This window comes from Schistocerca cancellata, chromosome 1, assembly GCF_023864275.1.
Source record: "Schistocerca cancellata isolate TAMUIC-IGC-003103 chromosome 1, iqSchCanc2.1, whole genome shotgun sequence".
NCBI lineage: Eukaryota > Metazoa > Arthropoda > Insecta > Orthoptera > Acrididae > Schistocerca > Schistocerca cancellata.
In genome coordinates, this window is record NC_064626.1 from 312930346 (window position 1) to 312955378 (window position 25033).

The 25033-nt window shown below is 41.8% G+C and overlaps 1 protein-coding gene across 1 annotated transcript in view; it reads right to left on the reverse strand.

Annotated features, from left to right (window-relative positions):
* The window catches only part of LOC126172867 (lysosomal-associated transmembrane protein 4B-like), an 86256-nt gene that overhangs the window by 50366 nt on the left and 10857 nt on the right, over positions 1 to 25033 (reverse strand). The window contains exons 2-3 of the mRNA XM_049920912.1: positions 12727 to 12814; positions 4579 to 4618 (exon numbers count right to left, since the gene is read on the reverse strand). Of these exons, the coding sequence (XP_049776869.1) occupies positions 4579 to 4618; positions 12727 to 12804 (118 nt within the window). The 5' untranslated portion in view covers positions 12805 to 12814. The remainder of the gene's footprint in view (positions 1 to 4578; positions 4619 to 12726; positions 12815 to 25033) is intronic.

Here is a 25033-nt window from a genome sequence, read left to right on the forward strand (position 1 = left end):
TTTTGAGTGTCAGCCCTCTACTGCCAACATAAATCAGTACTTTTATACATATTAATTCTAGTTGGAAAAAATTAAAGCTGCCTTTACCAATATTCCAGATCATTCTAATGTAAGCATAAAAATAAGTCAACAGTTAAAGAACTTTTGTTCATGATTTTTTAAATATAAAGTGTACAGCCATACAAACAGCTTTAGTCCATTACAATCACTATTACTTTTATACATATACATTTAACTAAAATAAACAGAATCTACTCTTGATAATATCCCAGATCATGTTAACTTAGCAACAGAAATAAGTCAACAGTTCATCTGAAGATTTGTTATTAATTTAAATACAAAGGTCCTAGTCATACAGACAGCTGCATCTCACTGCAGATACAATAACTCTGTATTCATGTTAATGCCAAACATGAAAAAAAGAAAAAATGCTATAAACGGCATGTAATATACAATTAGAAATAAGATATCAGATCATCTGAAGTTTGTTCTTGTAGTAATTTATTTATTTAATTTATATTATGCTCTCATGTTATCGCCATTCTAATTAAATTACTTGCCCTTATATCGACTTTAATACATGTGAAGAGCAACAAATTACATCTCTGTACAAAGTAGGCCTATGCCATGTCTTTCTGTCAAGATCCTTGTCACAAGCAACAGTTGTAAAGCGCATGCTGGATGCTGGAAAAGTCTTGCCGTCAAACAGTAAATTAATATAGTTTGTGTGGAAGTGTGTGTACTGATATAACTACTAGACATGAAAATGGAGGCAGACAGATGGACATTAACCGAAAAAAGCCGCCTATACTGTCGCAGTAAGTAAAAACTAAATTTACATCCATATCGACAGGTAAGCTATAGTCATGGTGATACATTAAAGTCTGACCCATCTTTCTGCCATAGAGCCAGCACCCAGGATTATGCTACCAGTAATGATGTAACTTCCTGAAACCATGTGAAGATGAACCTGAAAAGGTTCGAAAACCGGTTCATGGAATAAAACATAACTATTCAAAAAAGTGACTGGTTGCACTTCTGTATAATTTACTTACATTCAATATACACTCACGGTTCTAAAATATCCCTAATGTTGTGTTTTTGGTGTTTCCATATTTTTGTCTACCCTCTGTATCAACGCACCAGTTATACTTCCAGGAACTGTTCTCGTCGTTCCTCAGTACGCTGATGTCATCCGCTTATACTTGACGCAGTTTTGGCTCGTGAAATATGAAGTTCTGTTAAGCTTCCACGTAGCTTTCTAAGAAAGAGCTTTATACCTGTAGATGTACTATAACTCTTGAAACACGAACTGACCTATTCATAGTAACAATATCTGGATAATTAGTTCAGTCTGATTAAAGCAGTCTGTGATTAAGGCAAAAGACAAAGTTTGTATGTGGAATGCTTAACACAACGGTCCTAGAAAACAGTGACAAAATGGTATGCATGGATAGTCCTACTATCATAGCTCTACCACCCAGTAGTATACTTTTTAAAAAATGCATTCTATCCAGTTGGCGCATTAGATCATCCAACTCCTGAGCTGGTTGGAGGGCCCTGCCCCTAACGCTGGAAAGGCAAAACAGCGTTTGGCAAGCACAAAGACAAGGAGCATAACCTCTCGCCAAGCGCGAGCAAGCATTGTCTTGTTGAAATGGTGGCCCAAGATGGCTTGCCTTGAAGGGCAACTAATCTGGACGTAGAATATCGTCGACGTACCGCTGTGAAGTATCACACACACACACACACACACACACACACACACACACATCTATCACCACTGTTGGGCAGTATGGTGGGCGATAATCACGTTGGTAGCACATCGCTCTTTTGGGCGCTTCCACATACATCTTCGCTGATCATCAGGGTTCAGTTCGAACTGGGACTCATCACTGAAGACAAGAATCCGGAGAGAAGACGTGTCTGGAGTTGCCCAGGACAGTGGTGGGATACGAGTCTCACCCTTGCCTGCCAAACGGCCCAAAAACCAGGAGTGTTGGTCTGGAGTGCCATTCCTTTTCAAGGATCGTGCACAGAGGTACATCGACGACATTCTACGCCCAGCTTTGTTGCCATTCAAGCTAATTCACTGTACTGTTTCTCCTGGGTGGACTCGAGTTTAAAAAATGTGAACTAAATATTACGATAAATTTTATAAATAATCGACAAGTACGCCAAAGAAGAAGAAATAGAACTACAATGGACATGTTATTCTATGGACTCTTGCGCTTATATCCATGAACTATCTTTCCTTTGTCTTTCACATACCTGCTTGGTTTCGGACCTAAGAGGACGTTCTTGTGTAAAGCTCATCTTGCTGTACCAGTTGATAATGTAAGTTGTACTTAAAACCCGAAAAATGTGATGGTTATTTTGTCAAAAGAATTTGTGTTTGTGGACAATCAATTGGTAATCTGATACCTGGATTGTCTTAAGTAGATATGGGCCTTAACAAAGAATTTTCATTTTTAGGCGCCATCTTAGAAAACTCTTTAACATTTTTCTTTTAGCTCATCTACGAGACATACCGTCGGTTAGGACAATTAACTTTATTTCAGATCCCACGAGACCGGAGGCAGTTACCAATAATTTAACAATTTTACTTACAGATTTTCTTTATATAACGAGATAACATCCCAGGCAGAAAAGGTCTGGTCACAGGAAGCCAGTTCCATTATAGGATTTCATTTGTAAATGCTACTCTTGTTATATTGTGGAATCGAGACGAAACCATGATGTTAAGTTACTTATTGCAGTAGTGTACATTGAACAGACTTGACAAATATTCTCTGGAGCAACAATCACACGACTTCTCACGAGCCTGAAATAATACCTGCAGTGTCGGGTAAATAAGAAAAGGACAATTAATTATCGACGATTACGTAACTACCCTGAGAACGGACCTAGTTTACTGAGTGCTTATACACGTCGGGCTATATTAAACGACGTATTACACTGTTAATAATATTCCTACATTAGTTATTTATCTTTTGTGCTGAGCCATTGCATTAATGTGTGTTTCTTTTTTATATAAGTCACGGCTCATATTCATTCCATTACATTACACTGATAGCAAAGGAAGAGAGTCACAAATAATTTTTATTTTATTACATTACACCATCCTGGGCTTACATTTCAGCACGATAATGCCTGCCCATATACGACGACAGTTTCTATTGCTTGTCTTCGTGCTTGCCAAACCCTATCTTCGTCATTTTGGTCTCAAGATGTCTTCCCAGTTCAGAAAGTTTACAGAGATAGGGAAAGGGCCCTCCCACTAACTCTTGATTTTGACCACTTAGTTCATCAACTGGCCATAATTTTGCACGATATACACCAGGAGGACAAGCAACAACTCTATCAATCAATGACACGCCGAATAACTGCTGGCATAATGGTCAGAGGTGGAGCAATAAGTTGTTGACTTTGTGAAGTTCTCTCTTTTGAATATGAATAGCTCATCCAGCTTTTCGGCAGTTATAATTTTTTTTTTTTTGTACATGTGCACCACATCTACTGGTATCCATCCCATTCGGATAAATCCTTGATGGTGCATATTTTTTTCTCTTAGAGTCTGTTTCGTTACGAAGTAAAACGTCTCTTACGAAGCTAGAAAGAATCACTGTAACGTACAGAATTATTTAAACTCAGCTGTTTTTCATGGCAGTTTTTACATATCAGTAATGTTGCTATGATGGGTGATGGTGAGTAAGTAAACTACTATACGTGCAGCAACGTCAGCTGCCCCCGCATGTCTGCCATTTTGGGTAAGCATAGCTCATTATGTGCATCCCGATCTCCCCCTGCCTAGCTGTCTCAACACACAGTGCGTTGGCTTGTGCAGCATTGCTGCCGAGTAGTGCATACAGACAAGTGTGGGCAGGAGTGCGCATCTACGTAGCATGGTATTGAGGTAGTCATACATTATACAATGTGAACATTATGCAAAAAATAACGTGGAAGCATTGATTAAACACATAGAACGTTGTATATGCATTGTAATCATAACGTTGACTCCTGTCATGTAGCTCATATCAATCAATAGAAGCATTTTGATAAATAGTTAAAGACTGGCATATACGATATTATTGTGGATAAAATTTTCAATTACGAAGTCTCTTTCTTCCTGTGATCTGATTTTGAAGAAACGAAGTCTATACGGTGCGCAAAGAAAGGCTCAAGTTACGTCTGAAAACCCCCTGAAAGAGGGGTGGCTATGAAGTAAAGCCTGTTCCGTGCCCCTAAATTATGCTCAAATTATCTATAAAAACCCCATGAAAATTTTCAAGTGGTTTCGTAGATTAGCGTTTTCAGGCAGAGAAACAAATACAACTGTTTTAGGTGAAACTTAAATCACTGTGTTCTTTTTCTGAAATCTGTTTTTGATTAAGTAAGGCCCATTGTTTTCTCAAGGTATGCTCAAGTTACCGTTCAAAATCCCACGAAAATCCGTCCACTAGTTTTGGTGAAGGGTGTTCAAACAGATAAACAGACAGACAATTTTACAGATTTATTGTTTGTACAAATATAGATTCGAGAACCTGCTTGCACGTAAAAGTAAATAAATATGCTTACCTACAAGGAGTTCACTTATCATCTCGAATAAGCCTCGTACCTGAAAATAAATAAAAGATGTTTGCCATTTTGTACATACTGAGACAATAAAAAAGAGAATGAAAATAAAACTGCACTTTGCACTGAGCGGAGAACAGTGGGAGTAACAAAATGTTTTTGCATGTCAATAAAAATTAAATTTTTCGTTCTAGACACATTACAACTTTTGGAAGAGGAAAAGATATGATAACTACACTCTCATATCTTAAGACTTTAAACGGAAACAGTTCTATTGTTTGATTATGCTGAGTGAGCGCGTCGTAATCCTTATAAACTGCAGTCTAGCTGACCTGAACATTGAAGCTACTTTTTGTTGTCACTTCATTCTCTCGCCGGCCACGAGCAGCATTAATAGAAATTGCAACAAGCAAAATATTCTGAAACAATTTAAAATGCAAGATATCTACATTTTCTCAAAATTATTGACACGGTAGGGTTTACATTGTAAATTTCATGTCAAATATTGTTGTCTTAAAAGACACATTTTTTATTTTTGTTTAAATGCACCTCGGTGATACAACACACACCATCTTCAGGTAAGCGCTATTTTCTATTAATAGCTGAGATGACGTGCTGCAAAAACTTGCACGACACGCAACAAGTTCCGTGGACGCTGATTGTTTCTGCTCCTTTTACTAGAAGTACAGTGATGTTGTCCATTGAAGCCCGATCACACTGTGCCGTAGAGTGGGTTAAAAAAGGTGGCCTTTATCACAAAATCCGGCTGCAATTAAATAAATCTGACACACACTGCAAGTGATGTTTTTGTTGCTACGTATGTCAAAAGTTTAGTGGAACGGTAGCCCGTGTGACATTGACGTAGTTTAGTTTAGTTTTAGTTTTGTCATGTTCCGTAGATCATTTTCCAGATTATTTTATCTATATGATGTGGAAAAAGTCAGATTACATTATATATATAGACACATGAATAGTGTTAACATTAATATTACTGAAATGTTTAGTTCTACACATGCAACTACATTAAGAGGTACAATAGAGAGAAGGAGTTGTCCAAAATAAATGATTTTAAGCTAGATTTAAAACTTTATCTGCTACCTGCCAGACACTTTATGTTGTTGGGCAAATGATCAAATATTTTTGTTGCTGAATAATGTACTCCTTTTTGAGCAACTTACAGCTTCAATAACGGATAGGAAAGGTCATTTTTCCCTCTAGCGTTGTACGTATGAATGTCACTGTTCTTCGCGAATTGAGATGGATTATTTGTACGAATTTCATTAGAGAATGTATGTACTCTGATGGTGCAGTAACAATACCTAACTGCTTGAAAAGGTGCTTACATGACGTCCTATAGTGAACACCACTAATTATTCTCACTGCTCTCTTTTGTGCAATCAATACTTTATGTCTAAATGGTGAGTTACCCAAGAAAACTCTTCCATAAGACATTATTGAGTGGAAATATGCAAAGTACGTTTTATTACGAAAGGGAGTATTGGTCAGATTAAGACTTTATATGTGTGGATTATTGTGGAGGGATGCAGTCCTTCTGAAAAGCCTCTATATGGCTTCGTTGACCTTATTTGGGATTTTTTGTATGCCTTAGCAATTTCTTTGTCTATGCATTTGTGCTTTTGAATCTGGGGACAAGGATGAACAGCAAAGTGTTTCATTAAACAGGCACAGTGGCACTTTAATATTCATACTTTGTTATTTCTCTACTTATATTTTACGTCTCACACATCTATAGGTATGTTAGGTATACATGAACTGCCGCGCGGGATTAGCCGAGCGGTCTCAGGCGCTGCAGTCATGGACTGTGCGGCTGATCCCGGCGGAGGTTCGAGTCCTCCCTCGGGCATGGGTGTGTGTATTTGTCCGTCGGATAGGTTCAGTAGTGTGTAAGCTTAGAGGCTGATGACCTTAGCAGTTAAGTCCCATACGATTTCACACACATTTGAACATTTTTTTTTATACATGAACTCCTACAAACATGTTTATTATGTATCCATGCTATATTCGTGTGTTACGTTTTGTGATCCTTATCTCAACAGCTAGAGAAAGAGTATAGGTATCAGTTCGTGATACTGCCATATACTTTGGTTCACAGGTAGGGGTTCCCTGAGTGGTAATGGCAGTTTGGACAACTTTTGTTAGAGTTTAAGTAGAGCTCTGCTGCGTCAAAGAGACATTAGTGGAAACTAGTCAGCAGCCATTTTACAGGCTGTTATAGGTAGCTAGGACGTACTTTCTTTGCCACCTGTGCACCTCGGTCCTGAAATGTGTGTGCAGCACTGTACTTTGGGACTTCGGTAAGTGAGGGTGCCTCCTCAGGTCATTTCTAGTAAGGTAAGTTACAAATTTGTAAGACTTGGTTAAGTTTGAGAAGCTAACATATTTCCGTCAGACGTAGCCACGGTGAATCACACCTTAGAATTTAGTTCAGTTAGGGAGTGCTATCCTGCTTATTAATATTTAATTAACTCGATTCTTTGCCTTATCGCAGCTTAGCGATGGGAGATTGCTTTGACCAGCATATCTCTCATTTCAGTTAGTTTGAGAGTCTTATGTGTGAACCTGTTGTGTGTTTTCCGTATGTTCGTGATAGAAATCTGTTTACGTGTTTGAGTTTGGTTTCATTTCGTGAGTTTCACATTTTCTGTGACGGCGATAGCAACCAAGTGCTTCTCGTGTGATATACTGAACCTTCATCTTCTCTTACTCTGACTTCTTATAATAACCTTCTGTGTAGGTGTAATTTTATTTTATTCGAATATCTTTCGTGGATTAGGTGTTCCACATTGTGTTTGTATTTGAATTAGACCACGTATGTTCACACCACGTGGTTAGCCTTAAGTCCAACATAATCATATATTTAAGTTCGTTGTTCGACCTGAATTTCAAATCCTGTGCCACTTTGTATTTGTTCTAAATGTTTACGTATTTCCTGTACTTCAGAATTTCTATGCGAGCTACTAACCACGCGGTTGACCTGTAAAGCTCGTCACACTCTGGCCCACCCTGCGTAAGTATGGTGTACGGAACGATCGGCATGGTTTCTCTTTTTACTGCGTGTGAACTGTTGATACGAATGCACGTGTGCATGTAATCTGACAAATCCTTCTCATTTTACTTGTGCTATACTGTTTCCATGTGTTGAATTACGGCTTATGAAGTGGTTATTGTTATACAACGAACATCAAGATTTCCCTCGCGATTACGATTTTTAATATATACTTTTCTGTTATTTAAGCCTTAAATAAATGTTCAATGGTTTCTTAATTGTGTCTCTAACGTATTTAGTGCTACCGATCCAATTTTTCAGTCTGGTTCCGTTACAACCATATGATTATCAGTGACTTTTTTAATTTTAATATTTTATATGTTGTGTTAATATGAGCATTTTTATTTTGAATTTAATCAAATGACAGTCAGAGAGATAACTTTCCAGAGCTTCAGCTTAATTCATTTCATAATTCAGCAACCTAAAGACTTCATTGATTGAGACTTACTCTGTACGAACGAGCATTAGTCTAGCTTTCACTCTGACCACTGGGTAAGATGTCTTACTAGAAAATCTATGGGGATCATTCACTACTGTTGGACAAGTTAGTAGTTTTGTCTATTGCGGAATTTTTATTGTATCTTTAACAGGTGCAATTTCCTTGTTGGTTTACTGCCAACGGTTAGTCCAAAGTATTATAGTTTGTCACATTACTTTATATAATGATTTTAATGATGATGTACAAGTCAAGGAAAGGCTATAGCGTCAGCGTATTGCACGATGGAGTATAACATATGCGGAACATGTTTCAGTGCAGAGGCGACTATGTGACGTCAGTGGAAAGTCAGAACATGGCCCGATAACAGTACGAATAAGGTACGTAAAACTACACTAGCGTAACTATATAACTTCGCAACTCCCATGGAATTGGGTCATGAAAGGCACTCTGCTGAAGTGCACGTATATATTCAGCTAGTATACGACCTAGGAGTGCATGCAACATGGGCTTGCAATAGGTGACGCAGAACCTGTAATATGTTTTTTGGATTACAAAGTTACAATATTTACAGTCAGAGTGTTTATCATTCATTGTGAAAGACAGGATCGTGAATTTGGCTCCAGTATACTGATGAATAACAATTTTTGTCGAATGGAGTTTCCAGTCTTTCTACGGGTTATTTCTTCTAGCTTCATTTTGCTTTTACTTATAATATCAAGTTTTTAACAACGAATGGTGTAACAGGTAACGGCATCGTAGTGAAGGAACATACAACGTAGTATGCAATATGTACCCAATTTTCCATCGCACACTTAGAGGACTTCGGCTAGGTGTGAATTTCTAACATTTTTGGTAAGAATTCAAACGACCGTTTCAATAAGATAACAAGAACGACAACACCACACCTATAGCATATGATGCTAAGTACAACTCTTGCCACATTGCGTCGACGTCTCGATGCGAAGACAGCTATTTTGATACGAAGAAACTATCTGCATAGAGGTTTTGCTTCAAAATCTGCCACTGTCGTTATATGCGGCACCAAAGTTTCTTCTAACTCCACTGGGGTTTCGCAAATGAGAAACTGAATGAGGTCGCAGAAGAAACAATGCAGCAGAAGGAAATACTAGGAATGTTTAGGAAATCCAATTGGTTTCCTGTGACCGTCAACAAATTTTCCACAAAGTAACCCGAGTGTTCACTCACAACAGTGAACGGTTCGTTTCCGGACATGAGACAGTTGGTTATAAATAGATGACATCAAAATGTGTAATGGTAATTTAGAAACACCTTATATGTTAGCTTCCATGACCATTTACAACAAATAAACTCCTGATCTGTTAGACAGTGTCTTAACTGAAATCTTCTCAATCTCAGAGTTTCGATCTGCGTGTGGGAATTCAGCCTCAGAGTTTCAATCTGTCAGTGTGAATCGCTCTTAACTATCATTTTTCCTTAATTACACGAGTGAGTACTGGAATAGTATCAACAACTGAGTGGAATGGCACAGTGTTAAATCACCGAGCTTAGATTCCTACGGAGCATGGTTCAAATCCATGAGCGACAGTCAACATTCGGGTTATACGTAGTTCCTCTGAATCGATATGCTATGATGGATTCCTCGAAATGAACGCGATGGACTTGCGTCTCTACTCTTGCTCAATCGGAGCTTGTGCTCAAATCATCTTCCTTGCCTGTATGTTGTGGAGCTGTTCTTCTCTGAATTGTAACCAAACCGACAGCAATTGCTATTCTGACGGAATACACGACTACGTCTTAAACTGATGAAGGAAAAGCAGGAATGATATATGAAGAATAAATTAAGAACTAACGAAATGTGAAGCGTGATGGATACAAGAAAATCTGTGGCATTGGATACAAAATGAGAATTCGTTGGATGTATAGAGAAAGAAGAATCAAGCATCAATATCTGAATAACCAGACATACAGTACCGCAGAAATATCTAAGAGATGTGCGTTTCCACGTTTCCTCTTACTGATGCTTGTGTCTTTTGTGCAGTCTGTTGTTGCTATACTTTTACCTTTACAATCTCCATGGTGGTTAGTAGATACTTTCTGTGAACTGGGAAGGAATTTAGTTATAAAAGACAGACATGGGGACACAGAAGCTACCCACAGTCGTGGTTAGGCAAAAGTATAAGACCTTAAGACGATGCAGACACAAGTGGATATTTTGAGTGCGTTATAATATAGTATACGATGTAATGCTGATTTAAATTTCAAAAGCTTAAAGGAATAGAGGATGCTAAAGTACTTCACTTTTCTGATGAGTGCAGGACCCCTGCAGCTCGAAAGTTAGGATGAATTTGGTGAAGAAGAGATGCTCTTTGTGAAAAACATTTTTACGTGAATGAACGTTAAGGTGATGTGGTACCACATCAAAGAATAAGTATACTTTTCTCTACTTTCGCTCAACTGGATGAATGATGTCGTATCCTACCCTCAACCTTTCATAACATTCCTTGGCTTTTTCCCTGGCGTTAACAAACCTGTTCCGTTAGCCACAGTCACACCAGCATCTTACTGCACGACTTGCTCATCTGTAACTTCTAACTGAATATTTCTTCTTATCGGAAGTTCGCAGTAAATGTCTAAAAAGATAAGATCTGAAATCACATGAATTCTTTCTTGAGGAGGAAGTAATAATCACAATATACTGTATATCTGTAACAGGAAAGCATGCTGGTATTATTTCGTCTTAGTTTTTGGGCAGGAGCTTGCAGGTTCATTTCTGCATTACTATTAATAGGCGAGTACGACCTTGATGGTATTTATCGAATGTACACTGACTTTCAGGCAAATTCATTGAAATTCAACCTATGAAAGCCTCTGTAAAAGCTTCATGTCCATAGTAAGAGATCTTGTTTCATTGCAGTTCTAGAAACTAAGCAGTTCTCAAAACGTTTATACTTGTTAGGGAGGTGAAAACTGAAAACTACACTCCTGGAAATGGAAGAAAGAACACATTGACACCGGTGTGTCAGACCCACCATACTTGCTCGAGACACTGCGAGAGGGCTGTACAAGCAATGATCACACGCACGGCACAGCGGACACACCAGGAACCGCGGTGTTGGCCGTCGAATGGCGCTAGCTGCGCAGCATTTGTGCACCGCCGCCGTCTGTGTCAGCCAGTTTGCCGTGGCATACGGAGCTCCATCGCAGTCTTTAACACTGGTAGTATGCCGCGAAGCGTGGACGTGAACCGTATGTGCAGTTGACGGACTTTGAGCGAGGGCGTATAGTGGGCATGCGGGAGGCCGGGTGGACGTACCGCCGAATTGCTCAACACGTGGGGCGTGAGGTCTCCACAGTACATCGATGTTGTCGCCAGTGGTCGGCGGAAGGTGCACGTGCCCGTCGACCTGGGACCGGACCGCAGCGACGCACGGATGCACGCCAAGACCGTAGGATCGTACGCAGTGCCGTAGGGGACCGCACCGCCACTTCCCAGCAAATTAAGGACACTGTTGTTCCTGGGGTATCGGCGAGGACCATTCGCAACCGTCTCCATGAAGCTGGGCTACGGTCCCGCACACCGTTAGGCCGTCTTCCGCTCACGCCCCAACATTGTGCAGCCCGCCTCCAGTGGTGTCGCGACAGGCGTGAATGGAGGGACGAATGGAGACGTGTCGTCTTCAGCGATGAGAGTCGCTTCTGCCTTGGTGCCAATGATGGTCGTATGCGTGTTTGGCGCCGTGCAGGTGAGCGCCACAATCAGGACTGCATACGACCGAGGCACACAGGGCCAACACCCGGCATCATGGTGTGGGGAGCTATCTCCTACACTGGCCGTACACCACTGGTGATCGTCGAGGGGACACTGAATAGTGCACGGTACATCCAAACCGTCATCGAACCCATCGTTCTACCATTCCTAGACCGGCAAGGGAACTTGCTGTTCCAACAGGACAATGCACGTCCGCATGTATCCCGTGCCACCCAACGTGCTCTAGAAGGTGTAAGTCAACTACCCTGGCCAGCAAGATCTCCGGATCCGTCCCCCATTGAGCATGTTTGGGACTGGATGAAGCGTCGTCTCACGCGGTCTGCACGTCCAGCACGAACGCTGGTCCAACTGAGGCGCCAGGTGGAAATGGCATGGCAAGCCGTTCCACAGGACTACATCCAGCATCCTTACGATCGCCTCCATGGGAGAATAGCAGCCTGCATTGCTGCGAAAGGTGGATATACACTGTACTAGTGCCGACATTGTGCATGCTCTGTTGCCTGTGTCTATGTGCCTGTGGTTCTGTCAGTGTGATCATGTGATGTATCTGACCCCAGGAATGTGTCAATAAAGTTTCCTCTTCCTGGGACAATGAATTCACGGTGTTCTTATTTCAATTTCCAGGAGTGTATTTTTTAAAAGTAGTCGTCAGGAAAAACGTTACTCAAATAAGGGTTGTTTCTGGAAAGTATTGAGATTCCTTGCATCAAAATCAATTCACGTTAGAGGGAAATTAAAAATTAATATCTCTTTGTACTACACAGAGCATCAGACACTTTTCTGTGAGTGAACTGCAACCCAACGACACCAGCAGTGTAGCAGTGACCCTCCAGAGCTTTGTTGTATGGTCAGCTTCTGGGGCTGTGCACGGCCACTGGGTGGCCCGCCGCTCACCAGCTGGTAGGCGCCGATCAGGATGGATCCCGTCTGCAGGGAGCAGCCGCAGCAGCAGTGGTTCAGCTGAGGCAGCATCGTGTCCCGTCTGAAACATAAAACGCCCCAGCTGATCAACTCTGCTTTTCTCTTATCATCTCTTGCAATAGAATGAAGAACATATACTCAGTAATAATTTGATTAGAATGTGAAACAATATTTCTTGGCACTGTTTCCCATTCAATTCGGATTTGACCACTGGTCGTCCCAGAAAGTAGACCCGACGGTATAAAAGGAGGTGGCAACTACTGTGTTTTCAGTAGAGAAGGAGTAACAAAAAACTGGATCTATCAGGAGAATTCAGTGGCTTCAGTAGTGAGCTAGTCACTGAATATCACCTGAGCAAGAAATCCATTAGGGACATTTCAAATTCCTAAAGCTGAGTGTGAAATAGAAACATGAAGTAACAGCTACAACTGAAGCAAGACGGATGAGACCTTATTAGACGGACAGAAACAGTCGAGCAAATGCGGTGGGTGATTGTAAAAAATCGCGTGACATCGTTGGAAAGATTCACTCGTGGATTCCAAAGTGTTCTAGCAGTCCACATAGCAGAATTGCTGTGCATAGAGAGTTATAATTAGCATGGGATATAATGGTGGAGCAGCTCCTCGCAAGCACACACTTCTGTAGTCAGTGCCAAGCAATGTTTGAGATGGTGTATAGAGAGATACACCACTGGACGGTGGATGACTGGAAACAACTGATTTAATGTGATGAATCACGCAACATCCTCTGATCATCCCGTGAAAGGGTTCGTGTTTTGTGAATGTTGGAGAACGTTACTTGCCATAGCACCACACCTCATATGGTTCTGTTTTCTTCTGTTCGGTTTTCTCATAGTCCATGTCTGATTGCCTTACAAAGCTGTGATCCAAAGGTACATTATCCTAATTTCTTCCTCAAATTAAGACCAATGTTTGAAAGTAATAGACCTCTCTTGGCCCAGAAAGTACTTTATGCCACTGCTAGTGAGATTTTTATATCCTCCTTTATCTGCCCATCTTGGGTTACTTTGCTGCCCAGGTAGCGGGATTCTTTAACTTTATCTAATTCATGAACACCAATCATGATGTTAAGTTTCTCGCTGTTCCCATTTCTGCTACTTCTCATTACTTGCGCTTTTCTTCGATTTACTCTCAATCCATATTATGTACGCATCAAACTTTTCATTCCATTCAGCAGGTAGTACAATTGTTCTTCATTTTCACTAAGGATAGCAATAGCACCAACGAATCTTAAAACTGATACACTTTCACCTAGAATTTTAATGCACCTCTTGAAACTTTCTTTTACTTCCCTCACTGTTTCTTCAGCAGAGGTGAAACACTACATCCCTGTCTTACATTCTTTGTAATCCGTCCATATCCTTCTTGGTGTTCCATTCTTACTGTTCCCTCTCGGTTTTTGTACATAATGAGTATTTCCTGGTTCAAATGGCTCTGAGCACTATGGGACTTATTTTCTGAGGTCATCAGTCCCCTAGAACTTAGAACTACTTAAACCTAACTAACCTAAGGACATCAAACACATCCATGCCCGAGGCAGGATTCGAACCTGCGACCGTAGCGGCCGCGCGGTTCCAGACTGTAGCACCTACAACCGCTCGGCCACCCCGGCCGGCTGTATTTCCTGTCATTCCCTATAGATTACCCCTATTTTCCTCAGGATATCGAACATCTTGCACTATTTTGCATTGCCTAACGCTTTTCCCAGGTGGACAAATCCTATAGACGTGTCTTAATTTTTCTTCCATCTTGCTTTCATTTTCAACCGCAACGTCAGAACGGCCTCTCTTGTTCTTTTACCTTTCTTAAACCCAATCGGACCGCCATTTAACAGATCTTCAGTTTTGCTTTCCATTCTCCTGTATATTATTCTAGTCAGCAACTTGGATGCATCATTGTTAACCTGAATGTGCGGTTATTCTCTTCTCGCACTTGTCGGCTCTTTACATCTTCGAAATTTTGTGGATGATGTTTTTCTGAAAGCCCAGTGTCATATTCCCAATCTCATACATTCTACACAGCAGCGTGAATAATCGTTTTGTTGAAATTTCCCTCAATGATTTTAGAGATTCCGATGGAGTCCCTGTTGGTCCTTCATGGACAAGGGAAATCAACTGGTTGAGTAATTGTCAGTATCAATGAAATTCTCCAACCGCCGTGTAAATAAGATACTATACTATTTTATTTTTACGACAACCAGTTTAGGCATTCCACTATGCCATCGTCAGGCACCACATGCATCTCTCAAAATAAAAGATAATGCCATACAGTGTCATATATCCCCGGATTTCGTGAATTCAGACCGTTTTCACAAGTGCTTCACTAGTTGATTGGTTGTCGTCAAAATAACATCTTAATTACATGGCTTTCGGAGAATTTCACTGATACTGACCGTTAATTCCAATGGAGTGTTACATCATCAGACAAGTCTTTCCTCCTCTCAGAGGCCATCATTGTACCCTTTCGACCTATCCGCTCTCTCCTCTGCAGTTCAACACTGTAATTCAGACTGCACTCTAAATGATAACTTCCTTGCTTTTATTTTATTTATTTATTTATTTTACTTTTCTGTATGCTGAGTCAGTCCTTCTGACAATCGTTTCTTTTTCGATTTCTTCACGTTATTCATGCCCTAAGTGACGTGTATTTCTATATTTCAGAATTTTTGTTCTTCCTTCTTTCATCGATCAATCGTAATATTTATTCTATTTCTGATGGTTTCTTCGCAGTTATCTTCTTTGTATCTATGTTTTGTTTCCCAAATTCTGTAATATCCCTTTTTAGAGATGTCCATTCCTCTTCAGCTGTACTGATTACTGAACCATTCTTTACTGCTGTATCAACAGCCTTAGAGAACTTCAAGGGTAACTCGTCATTCCTTAGCATTTCCGCATCCCACTTCTTTGCCTACTCTTTATCAGTACTACATTATCATCTCAATCTATTTCTGCTCCTCTGTACACCTTAAAATCCAGTATCAGATTTCTGAGTCTCTGTCTGACCATTATGTAATCTAATAGAAATCTTCCCGTATCACCCAGCTTTTCCCAAGTATACCACCCCCTCTTGTGATTTTTGTACAGAGTATTCCCTATTACTAGCCGAAATTTATCACAGAGCTCAATTATTCTCCTCTCCCATTCCTTGTCCCAATTCCATATTCTCCTGTAACCTTTTCTTCTGCTGCCTCCCCTATACTGCTTTTCAGCCCCCATGACTCTTAGATTTTCATCTCCCTCTACAATCTGGATTACGGTTTCAGTGTCCTCATATAGTTTATCTTCTCCTTCCGGAGTCGTCGGCATGTATACCCGAACTTTTGTTGTCAGTGTTGGTTTGCTATCGATTCTGATATTGTTCACTGTAATTAAGTCTCTGTCTACAGTACTATTCATAACGAATGCTATTCCTGTAGTGCCAGCAGTGAAGTATGGAGAACGTGATGTTACAGTATGTGTCAATTTTTCGTGGTCTACCGCTTGCTCCCATTATTTCGTTTCAGAAAACGTTAAATGCCCAAGGATATGAACACATTTTATAGCATAGTGTACAGTGGACGGTAGAGGAAACGCTCGGAGACGACGATTATGCCAGCATTACAATGTAGCCTGTCATTAAGCAGCATATGTGAGACAATGATCTGTGCAAAATTACATTTGTAAAATAGACTGGGCTTCCCTGAGTCCCAACCCGAACTCAGTGGAACACATTCACTCCAGACAGAGCGTCTTACATCACTGCCTTCTCCGATTTAGGCTCTTGAGAAGGATGAGCTGCCATTCCTCCACGGACATCCGAACCCCTCAGTGAAAGGATTCCCAGAAAATTCAATCTCCCATAAAGGCGAACGGTGGATACACCGCATGGCAATAGATCTCCAGACACTTTTGGTCAGATTATTGAATCCGTTGTTTATATTCGCCTTAGTAGTGACACAGAGAGAAACTGAGCATGTTAGTGTCAACAATAATTTTCTTGCAGTCAAATGCCACATAATTTCTTGAATAGCTAAACCTATTTTGATTGTTAAGTGTATAAACTTGCAACCCCTCTTACGAACGAGTATCGTTTATAAACTGCCATACAATACGACACAGATCCATTATTCTGAGTAATATTTGTTAACTGATTCTCTGTTTGGCTTTCTGTTTTCTGAAACGTTGCCAGTATTTCCGACTGCATGAACAATATCTTTATAGATTGGGCTACCTTGAGGTGTGTCACAGAGTAGAAATAAATTGCGTTCGGAGAATTCAAAGAAAAGGATGCTACAATGTGTGGTAGTGAGTCCAGTGGTGTTCTTAATCTATGTAAATGCTTTCAAATAATTAAAGAATTATTCAAAAACTACAATGTAATAATGTAAGCACGATAATGAAATGCGTAGACATAACCATGCCAAATGTACCCCAGGTTTAACACTGTTCTCATACAAAGGATCATAAGAACAACCATGAGCTGACTGTAAACATCTGTTCAAAACACTGCAACTGTAACTGTACAATGAAGGTATATTCATCAATAAGTTGCGCTCATAACAAATAAGGCTGATACGCGCAAAGAGCTTTATCCATGACCATGGAATGAGAGCTAGACTGAACTTATATTTATTAGAAAATAACAAACATAGAATTCTAAACAATATTTTTTGCCACGGAATAAAAGTGTACAATAAACTGCCCAAGGAGATTATAAAGATTACTAACAGGAACTTATTTAAAAAGAAAGTTAGGAAGTACTCGTTAAGCAATGCATTTTGTACAGTGAAGGATTGCTTAGAAAACACATTGCAAGCGGTTCGGTAAAAAATGAAACACAAGTAAATATTAATTATAACAACAGTAAAATATGTATAATTTCACGTAACGCTTTTCAAATTTTTTTTTTTTCTTTTTTTTTTTTTTTTTTTTTTTTTTGAAAGACTTACTCCCAAACCTATGCAACCAGTGATATTAAGCCGGCCGTCATGGCCGTGCGGTTCTAGGCGCTACAGTCTGGAACTGCGAGACCGCTACGGTCGCAGGTTCGAATCCTGCCTCGGGCATGGATGTGTGTGATGTCCTTAGGTTAGTTAGGTTTAAGTAGTTCTAAGTTCTAGGGGACTGATGACCTCAGCAGTTAAGTCCCATAGTGCTCAGAGCCTGTAATACTAACATCTTACCATATTCCTGAGCACGACATCTTGCTCAATGTGGAGATGTGCTCACTCAATTTTTCAGACTAGCAATTGGGAAGTTTCGATACACAAAATGGAAGGTAAACAGCATTGCTAAAGTTTTCTCCGAGTACGAAAATCATTGGACACAATGGAGGTGTGAATTTGTTTTTTTTTTCTTTCTCCTTAGCCTATTTTCGCCCTTTAGAGATACAATCAAAAAGCGTGTCGGACACGTAAACATATCACTAGTTCAGTAAATCAGTGAGAGAGGGCAAGTATGTTGATTACTTACGTAAAACTGTAAGCTGGGAACATGAAATTAAAGTATTTTAAGAATTCTTAGGATTAGGAATTCCTGGTAACACGTTCCCTTTTTAGCAGAAGCAGCAACTACATCATTTCTTCTCGGGAGGATCCTGGTAATTAACGACAATGTACGCGCAAATATCCACAGTGGAATGCCAGCCATGGTGGTAAGAGTCAAACGAGTCATCCCCGATGACCAACAAGTAGAAAGACGGAGGCTAAAATACTTGACAGTGTTAAAGCAATTCATCTTGAAGCAGAAATATTCAGTAGCGGTAAAAAACCGCTTGTAACGTTCTGCATTACGGTGTAGTGGCAGGAGCTGTGCAGAGGCAGAGGAGCGTAGTAGCTGGCGTGGCTGTCTCGCGTGCTGCGGGTTGCCAGTTTAAATCCAGCCACTAGCAATTTTATTGACAGAATTGGTAATGAGCTAATATGTCTCTTTGTTTACACGCTAGCTCTCGCAGTAAGTGACTGGAAACCGCGAGAATAAAACATGGTACTTCGTTATCAGTCCTTTTATCAAATAACTGTTAGTGGTCGGGTTTGAAGGGACTACCCGCATACGGCCAATGATCGGCGATAACCTGTACGGCAGACTTCGTGCAGCACAGCTTGACGGTGTATAAAATACGCGACGTGTGCCAGAGGTACGTGTGCGTTTTGGACCATGGAAATTAGCAGTTATTACAAACCTGGGGATGCAGTCAATTTTGTTTACAAACCTGGGGATGCAGTCAATTTTGTTTATGAATTCGAAAGGTATACATTGTATCTTGTCGTTTTGCAGTAACTTTGCTAGGATGAAACAGGCGACATTGTAGTTTAAAACTCGGCAGGACTTTATGGGAGCTGTCATTGGTTTCGCTGCGTGGTGCAGTACGGCTTTAATACCTCACAATAATTGGTATTAATCATATGTACGATGGAAAGCATAGTGACTGTCTTGAATGGTCATGTGATTATCGAAGGAAGTCTTCCAGAAGAAAAGTATGACTTCTATGTGGAACTAAAGGCGATGGTGAAGCCCTCAAAATTAAAGTGAGCATCAAGGTTGAAAGAGTGACTATATGGCATTAAACCGATGGAAGAAACAGTTTTCCCGGGACGAAAAAATGGCAGTGGCCACAGATTTATCGGGTAATGTACAGAGAAAGGAATGATCGTTAGTAACACTAATATTGAACGGAACACCAATACGGACGTAGAATAACTAAACACTAGATGGTAAGACGATTAGCTAGACAGATGAAGTCGAAATCGAAATAAAAACAAGATATGAACACAGTACATACTAGAGAGTATGGAAAAGGAGATTTTCTACTCAAAGGTGTAAAAAACGACTGAGTTAGAAGCAATATAGAAAAGTAGTATCACACTGTGTGTAACATGTGAAGGACTTTAACATACTACGGGAACAGGATGCGGAGAGAACTCAAAATATAAATGGAAGAAAACGACTCAATAACGGGTGTAGAGAACACCGTCATTAAGAGGTGCAATACGGTCCCAAGATATTTAGAGAAGATTACGTTGAAACGTCAACAAAAAGAACAAAAGAAGAAGAGAACTGACGGCGGCGAACGCATTTTTCAGGGGAAAAGCACAATTTGACGAAATAATTCTTATTGGAACCGGGGATCATCTGCTCGATTGATAAGAAAGGTGACAAAATGGTCAGCACTAAATTCTATGGACCTGTTGAAATATATTATAAACTTGATAGAGAGGTGCAAAATAATATAGTTTCGCCAGAAGCGAGAACAAAATTGCTGGTACCCTCGGCATAAGAACGCGTTTGAGCAAGGAGATGATTTGTGGCTAGTGTTTTTCCTAGTCACATCAGAGGAAATATTTACGAAGTCGAACGGACTTCAATTCCTAAAAACCAATGTAATTAACGTGCATTATTCACTGGCCTCACCATCTAGATTCAGGGAAGAACTGATAGGATTAAGCGAAAGCATGGGGGTTGTAGCACACTTGACTGCCACTTTCGTATAGGACACAAAGCAGACTTTATGAGCCTTAACAGAGATCGCGCACCTACTTGTACAACAAGGAGACAATCCTTCGATCGTATCACAGAAGTGATGTACCTTGGGGCATTTACCAGTGAGACTGGACACAGATCAACAAGAGAATCCAAGAATTTCTTTTAGTACAATCGTAATCTTCTTAAATCAACCAGTCTGCCTGCCTTCCATATGTTGAGTGATGTACAGCTTTGAGGCGGGAAGTGCATGGAAAGAAGACTTTCATAATATCCTTGTTTCTTACAGGAACGAGACAGAAAAATCGTTAGCTAAGACACAAAGAAATGACTGGCATTAGCTACTACTAGCCATTGATTTAAATCAATGGGGAGATCCTTAGCTTATTCCAGCGTACTTCATGTGGAAATATTTCTCGGGCGAACAGCCGGATGTCAGTGTCCAACTGACGTTGGGGACACGTGGGGGAACAGGAGAAGTACCGCCAGCAAGCTTTCTTTGGAGAACCTAGGAAGTAACACTCGGTCTCAGGCGCTGCAGTCATAAACTGTGCGGCTGGTCCCGGCGGAGGTTCGAATCCTCCCTCGGGCATGGGTGTGTGTGTTTGTCCGTAGGATACTTTAGGTTAAATAGTGTGTAAGCTTAGGAACTGATGACCTTAGCAGTTAAGTCCCATAAGATTTTACAAACGTTTGAACGTTTAGTTTTTTGAAGGAACACTGCGCCGGTGGGAGAAAGGGGGGTAGGGATGTTGGGCGCTGATGGCCGATAGGGCGGCCAATCGGGAGGGAGAGGGGGAGGAGATAAAAACCTGGCGCCAGCTCCCCATCTGTCAGTTAATCAGTACACCTGATGAAGTCAACGTGGTCGTTTGCCGAAATATTGTGCCCGTCAGAGACTGGCGTCTGAAGTTCACCCGTGGGCTATTTCGAACTGAAATTGGTGCCGAAGCCGGATTTGAGAACGTAGGTCTCCCGCTAAGAGGACAGATGTGCTGATCACTGCGCCATCCGGACCCAGTGGTCATCGCAACTGCATGAACCACACTAGCACGCCTCTTGTCAGTCTCAAATTCTCAACATATCCACACACTACCGATGTAGTGCCCTTTCCCGGTATCCTCATTACACGTGGGATAACGCTGACTCCTTTAAGAGCTCAAGCGTAATTTGCATCTGCACTGAAGGGGTCGATTCGTCGTCCTTACCTTAAACATATATGTTGCGTCTATTATTTCGAATATCTTTAGTGCTATGTAAGACACATGCACTGGAGAATAGTGGATCAGGTACTGTTTAGAACTGGTTGAAATGCAGGGGTATATGTGCAGATATTTTATTGGTAACTCAGGACAGTGTACTAAACAACGTGTCACCAGTATTTACGTCTTTTGAAGACTCAGAAGTGTAGCTATTAGGGGCAAGATTTTTTTTATGATTAGTAGCCCCAAGTACATCTGGCAAGAGCATGCCATTAATGCTTACCTGGACGCAAAACAACTATCCTGAACTAACAGATGTAGTCCAGTTAGTAATGCAGTTACGACTGTGGAGAAAACATCAGGTAGTAAATTACGTAACGTCTTTGTTGGAAGAAAAACTAAACATATTAAGGTGGTGATGATGATGTTCCATACTCGTGACAGAGGGTAGGGGACGACCAGGGTTATCCGCAACACCCTACTAGGCTAGGTCCTAGCGGAGGTTGTTTTCCATTGCCTTCCTCCGACCGTAATGGGGATGAATGATGATGATGAAGATGACACAACAACACCCAGTCATCTCGAGCCAGGTGAAAATCACTGACCCGCCAGGAATCGAACCCAAGACCCCGTGTTCGGGAAGCGAGAACGCTACCGCGAGACAACAAGCTGCGGACTATATATAAAAGTATCAGCACTTATACTCGTTACACCCCGTATATAAGTACAGACATGATGGATTTGTCACGAAAAAAGCATATTATGGGCAAAAACTTGTAAAATGTCACTTATTCGTTTCTCCGTTCAAGATGCAGCTAAAAAAAGTGACGGGGAGATGGTCTCATTAAGACGCCCTGCCGCAGATCATCATACCAGATGGATGGCCACAGAGAACGATAAATGAAAAACGATGAACGAGAAGCGTTACTGTTATGTAAATATCCTTATACCCAAGGTCGGTATGGTATGATCGACAGTATCATTTCTCTTAATGTTTTACTTATCAGAAATATCACCACATATCTCGATGAAGAAAATCAAGCCTAAAATTACTACCGAACATCTGTTTTGTATGATTATGGCGAAGGGTACTTCTACTTGATGCTATTTTGAGATAAAATTTGATTTGAGATTACTTTCTATCGACCGCCCGGCTTTTAGAGTATAAACATCCAAAACAGTAAACTTACACAGAGGTTTATTGCCGACACAATTATGTCAAACATTTTAGCAACAAGATATTACACAGCCTGCACATTAGCGTTTCACAGTATGATTTTGGTTTTGAGCTGGTCCTGAACATGTACCATATAGTGAGGCACATACACCAGCATAAATAAGCATCATCCGGACGTGGACGTCACGATTTCCTGCCGACAGTATTTCTACAGAGTAGCCGGTGCCTGCAATAATACCTCGACTGTAACAAGTACAAATTCGCTGTTATTTAGAGGAACAATACGCTAGCAATAAGATCCGAGCATCAGCGACCCACAGCGGTCCCGAATCCATCCGGAAGCCACTGAGTAGTTCACTGTGACACAGGGACAGCAAGCCGAGAGAATATCGACCAGCGCGATTTTCTTTTCCACTGATTTCGTCAGAAGTTGCAGGAAGCCGAAAGGATCAAACCAGCACTTTTAGGAGGGCACATTAAAAATGTAAGCACAGCTCTCCTCTGCTCCTCCTCATGAAATACACTCCTGGAAATGGAAAAAAGAACACATTGACACCGGTGTGTCAGACCCACCATACTTGCTCCGGACAGTGCGAGACGGCTGTACAAGCAATGATCACACGCACGGCACAGCGGACACACCAGGAACCGCGGTGTTGGCCGTCGAATGGCGCTAGCTGCGCAGCATTTGTGCACCGCCGCCGTCAGTGTCAGCCAGTTTGCCGTGGCATACGGAGCTCCATCGCAGTCTTCAACACTGGTAGCATGCCGCGACAGTGTGGACGTGAACCGTATGTGCAGTTGACGGAGTTTGAGCGAGGGCGGATAGTGGGCATGCGGGAGGCCGGGTGGACGTACCGCCGAATTGCTCAACACGTGGGGCGTGAGGTCTCCACAGTACATCGATGTTGTCGCCAGTGGTCGGCGGAAGGTGCACGTGCCCGTCGACATGGGACCGGACCGCAGCGACGCACGGATGCACGCCAAGACCGTAGGATCCTACGCAGTGCCGTAGGGGACCGCACCGCCACTTCCCAGCAAATTAGGGACACTGTTGCTCCTGGGGTATCGGCGAGGACCATTCGCAACCGTCTCCATGAAGCTGGGCTACGGTCCCGCACACCGTTAAGCCATCTTCCGCTCACGCCCCAACATCGTGCAGCCCGCCTCCAGTGGTGTCGCGACAGGCATGAATGGAAGGACGAATGGAGACGTGTCGTCTTCAGCGATGAGAGTCGCTTCTGCCTTGGTGCCAATGATGGTCGTATGCGTGTTTGGCGCCGTGCAGGTGAGCGCCACAATCAGGACTGCATACGACCGAGGCACACAGGGCCAACACCGGGCATCATGGTGTGGGGAGCGATCTCCTACACTGGCCGTACACCACTGGTGATCGTCGAGGGGACACTGAATAGTGCACGGTACATCCAAACCGTCATCGAACCCATCGTTCTACCATTCCTAGACCGGCAAGGGAACTTGCTGTTCCAACAGGACAATGCACGTCCGCATGTATCCCGTGCCACCCAACGTGCTCTAGAAGGTGTAAGTCAACTACCCTGGCCAGCAAGATCTCCGGATCTGTCCCCCATTGAGCATGTTTGGGACTGGATGAAGCGTCGTCTCACGCGGTCTGGACGTCCAGCACGAACGCTGGTCCAACTGAGGCGCCAGGTGGAAATGCCATGGCAAGCCGTTCCACAGGACTACATGCAGCATCTCTACGATCGTCTCCATGGGAGAATAGCAGCCTGCATTGCTGCGAAAGGTGGATATACACTGTACTAGTGCCGACATTGTGCATGCTCTGTTGCCTGTGTCTATGTGCCTGTGGTTCTGTCAGTGTGATCATGTGATGTATCTGACCCCAGGAATGTGTCAATAAAGTTTCCCCTTCCTGGGACAATGAATTCACGGTGTTCTTATTTCAATTTCCAGGAGTGTATAAGATGATCGACAGAACATTTATCACTCTCTACATAGAGTACTGTTAATTCTGTCAATATTTTACTATTAAGGAATAATATGGCAGATTTATTTATTCTGAATTTTAAGCAGAAGCTTAAAGCTACGGAGGAGAAAGGGTAGCGCGCACGCGCATGCGTGCGTGTGTGTGTGTTCCTAAGAGACCAAATTGCTGACGTCATCGGTCCCTAGACTTACACACTACTTAAACCAACTTAAACTAACTTATGTTACGAACAAACAGACACACCCATGCCCAAGGGCGGACTCTAACCTCCCACGGGGGAAGCCGCCCGGACCGCGAAACAGCCCCAACCAACCGCCTACCTCTCGCTTCCCCTTTTATTGCGCCTGGGTGTTAACATTAACTCATTATTCCCGCATACATTGCCCTGGCTTTTCTTTCCTCGATTTAGTCCATGTTTTGTCAGTTTTTAGTTTTGGAATTTACTGGAAACC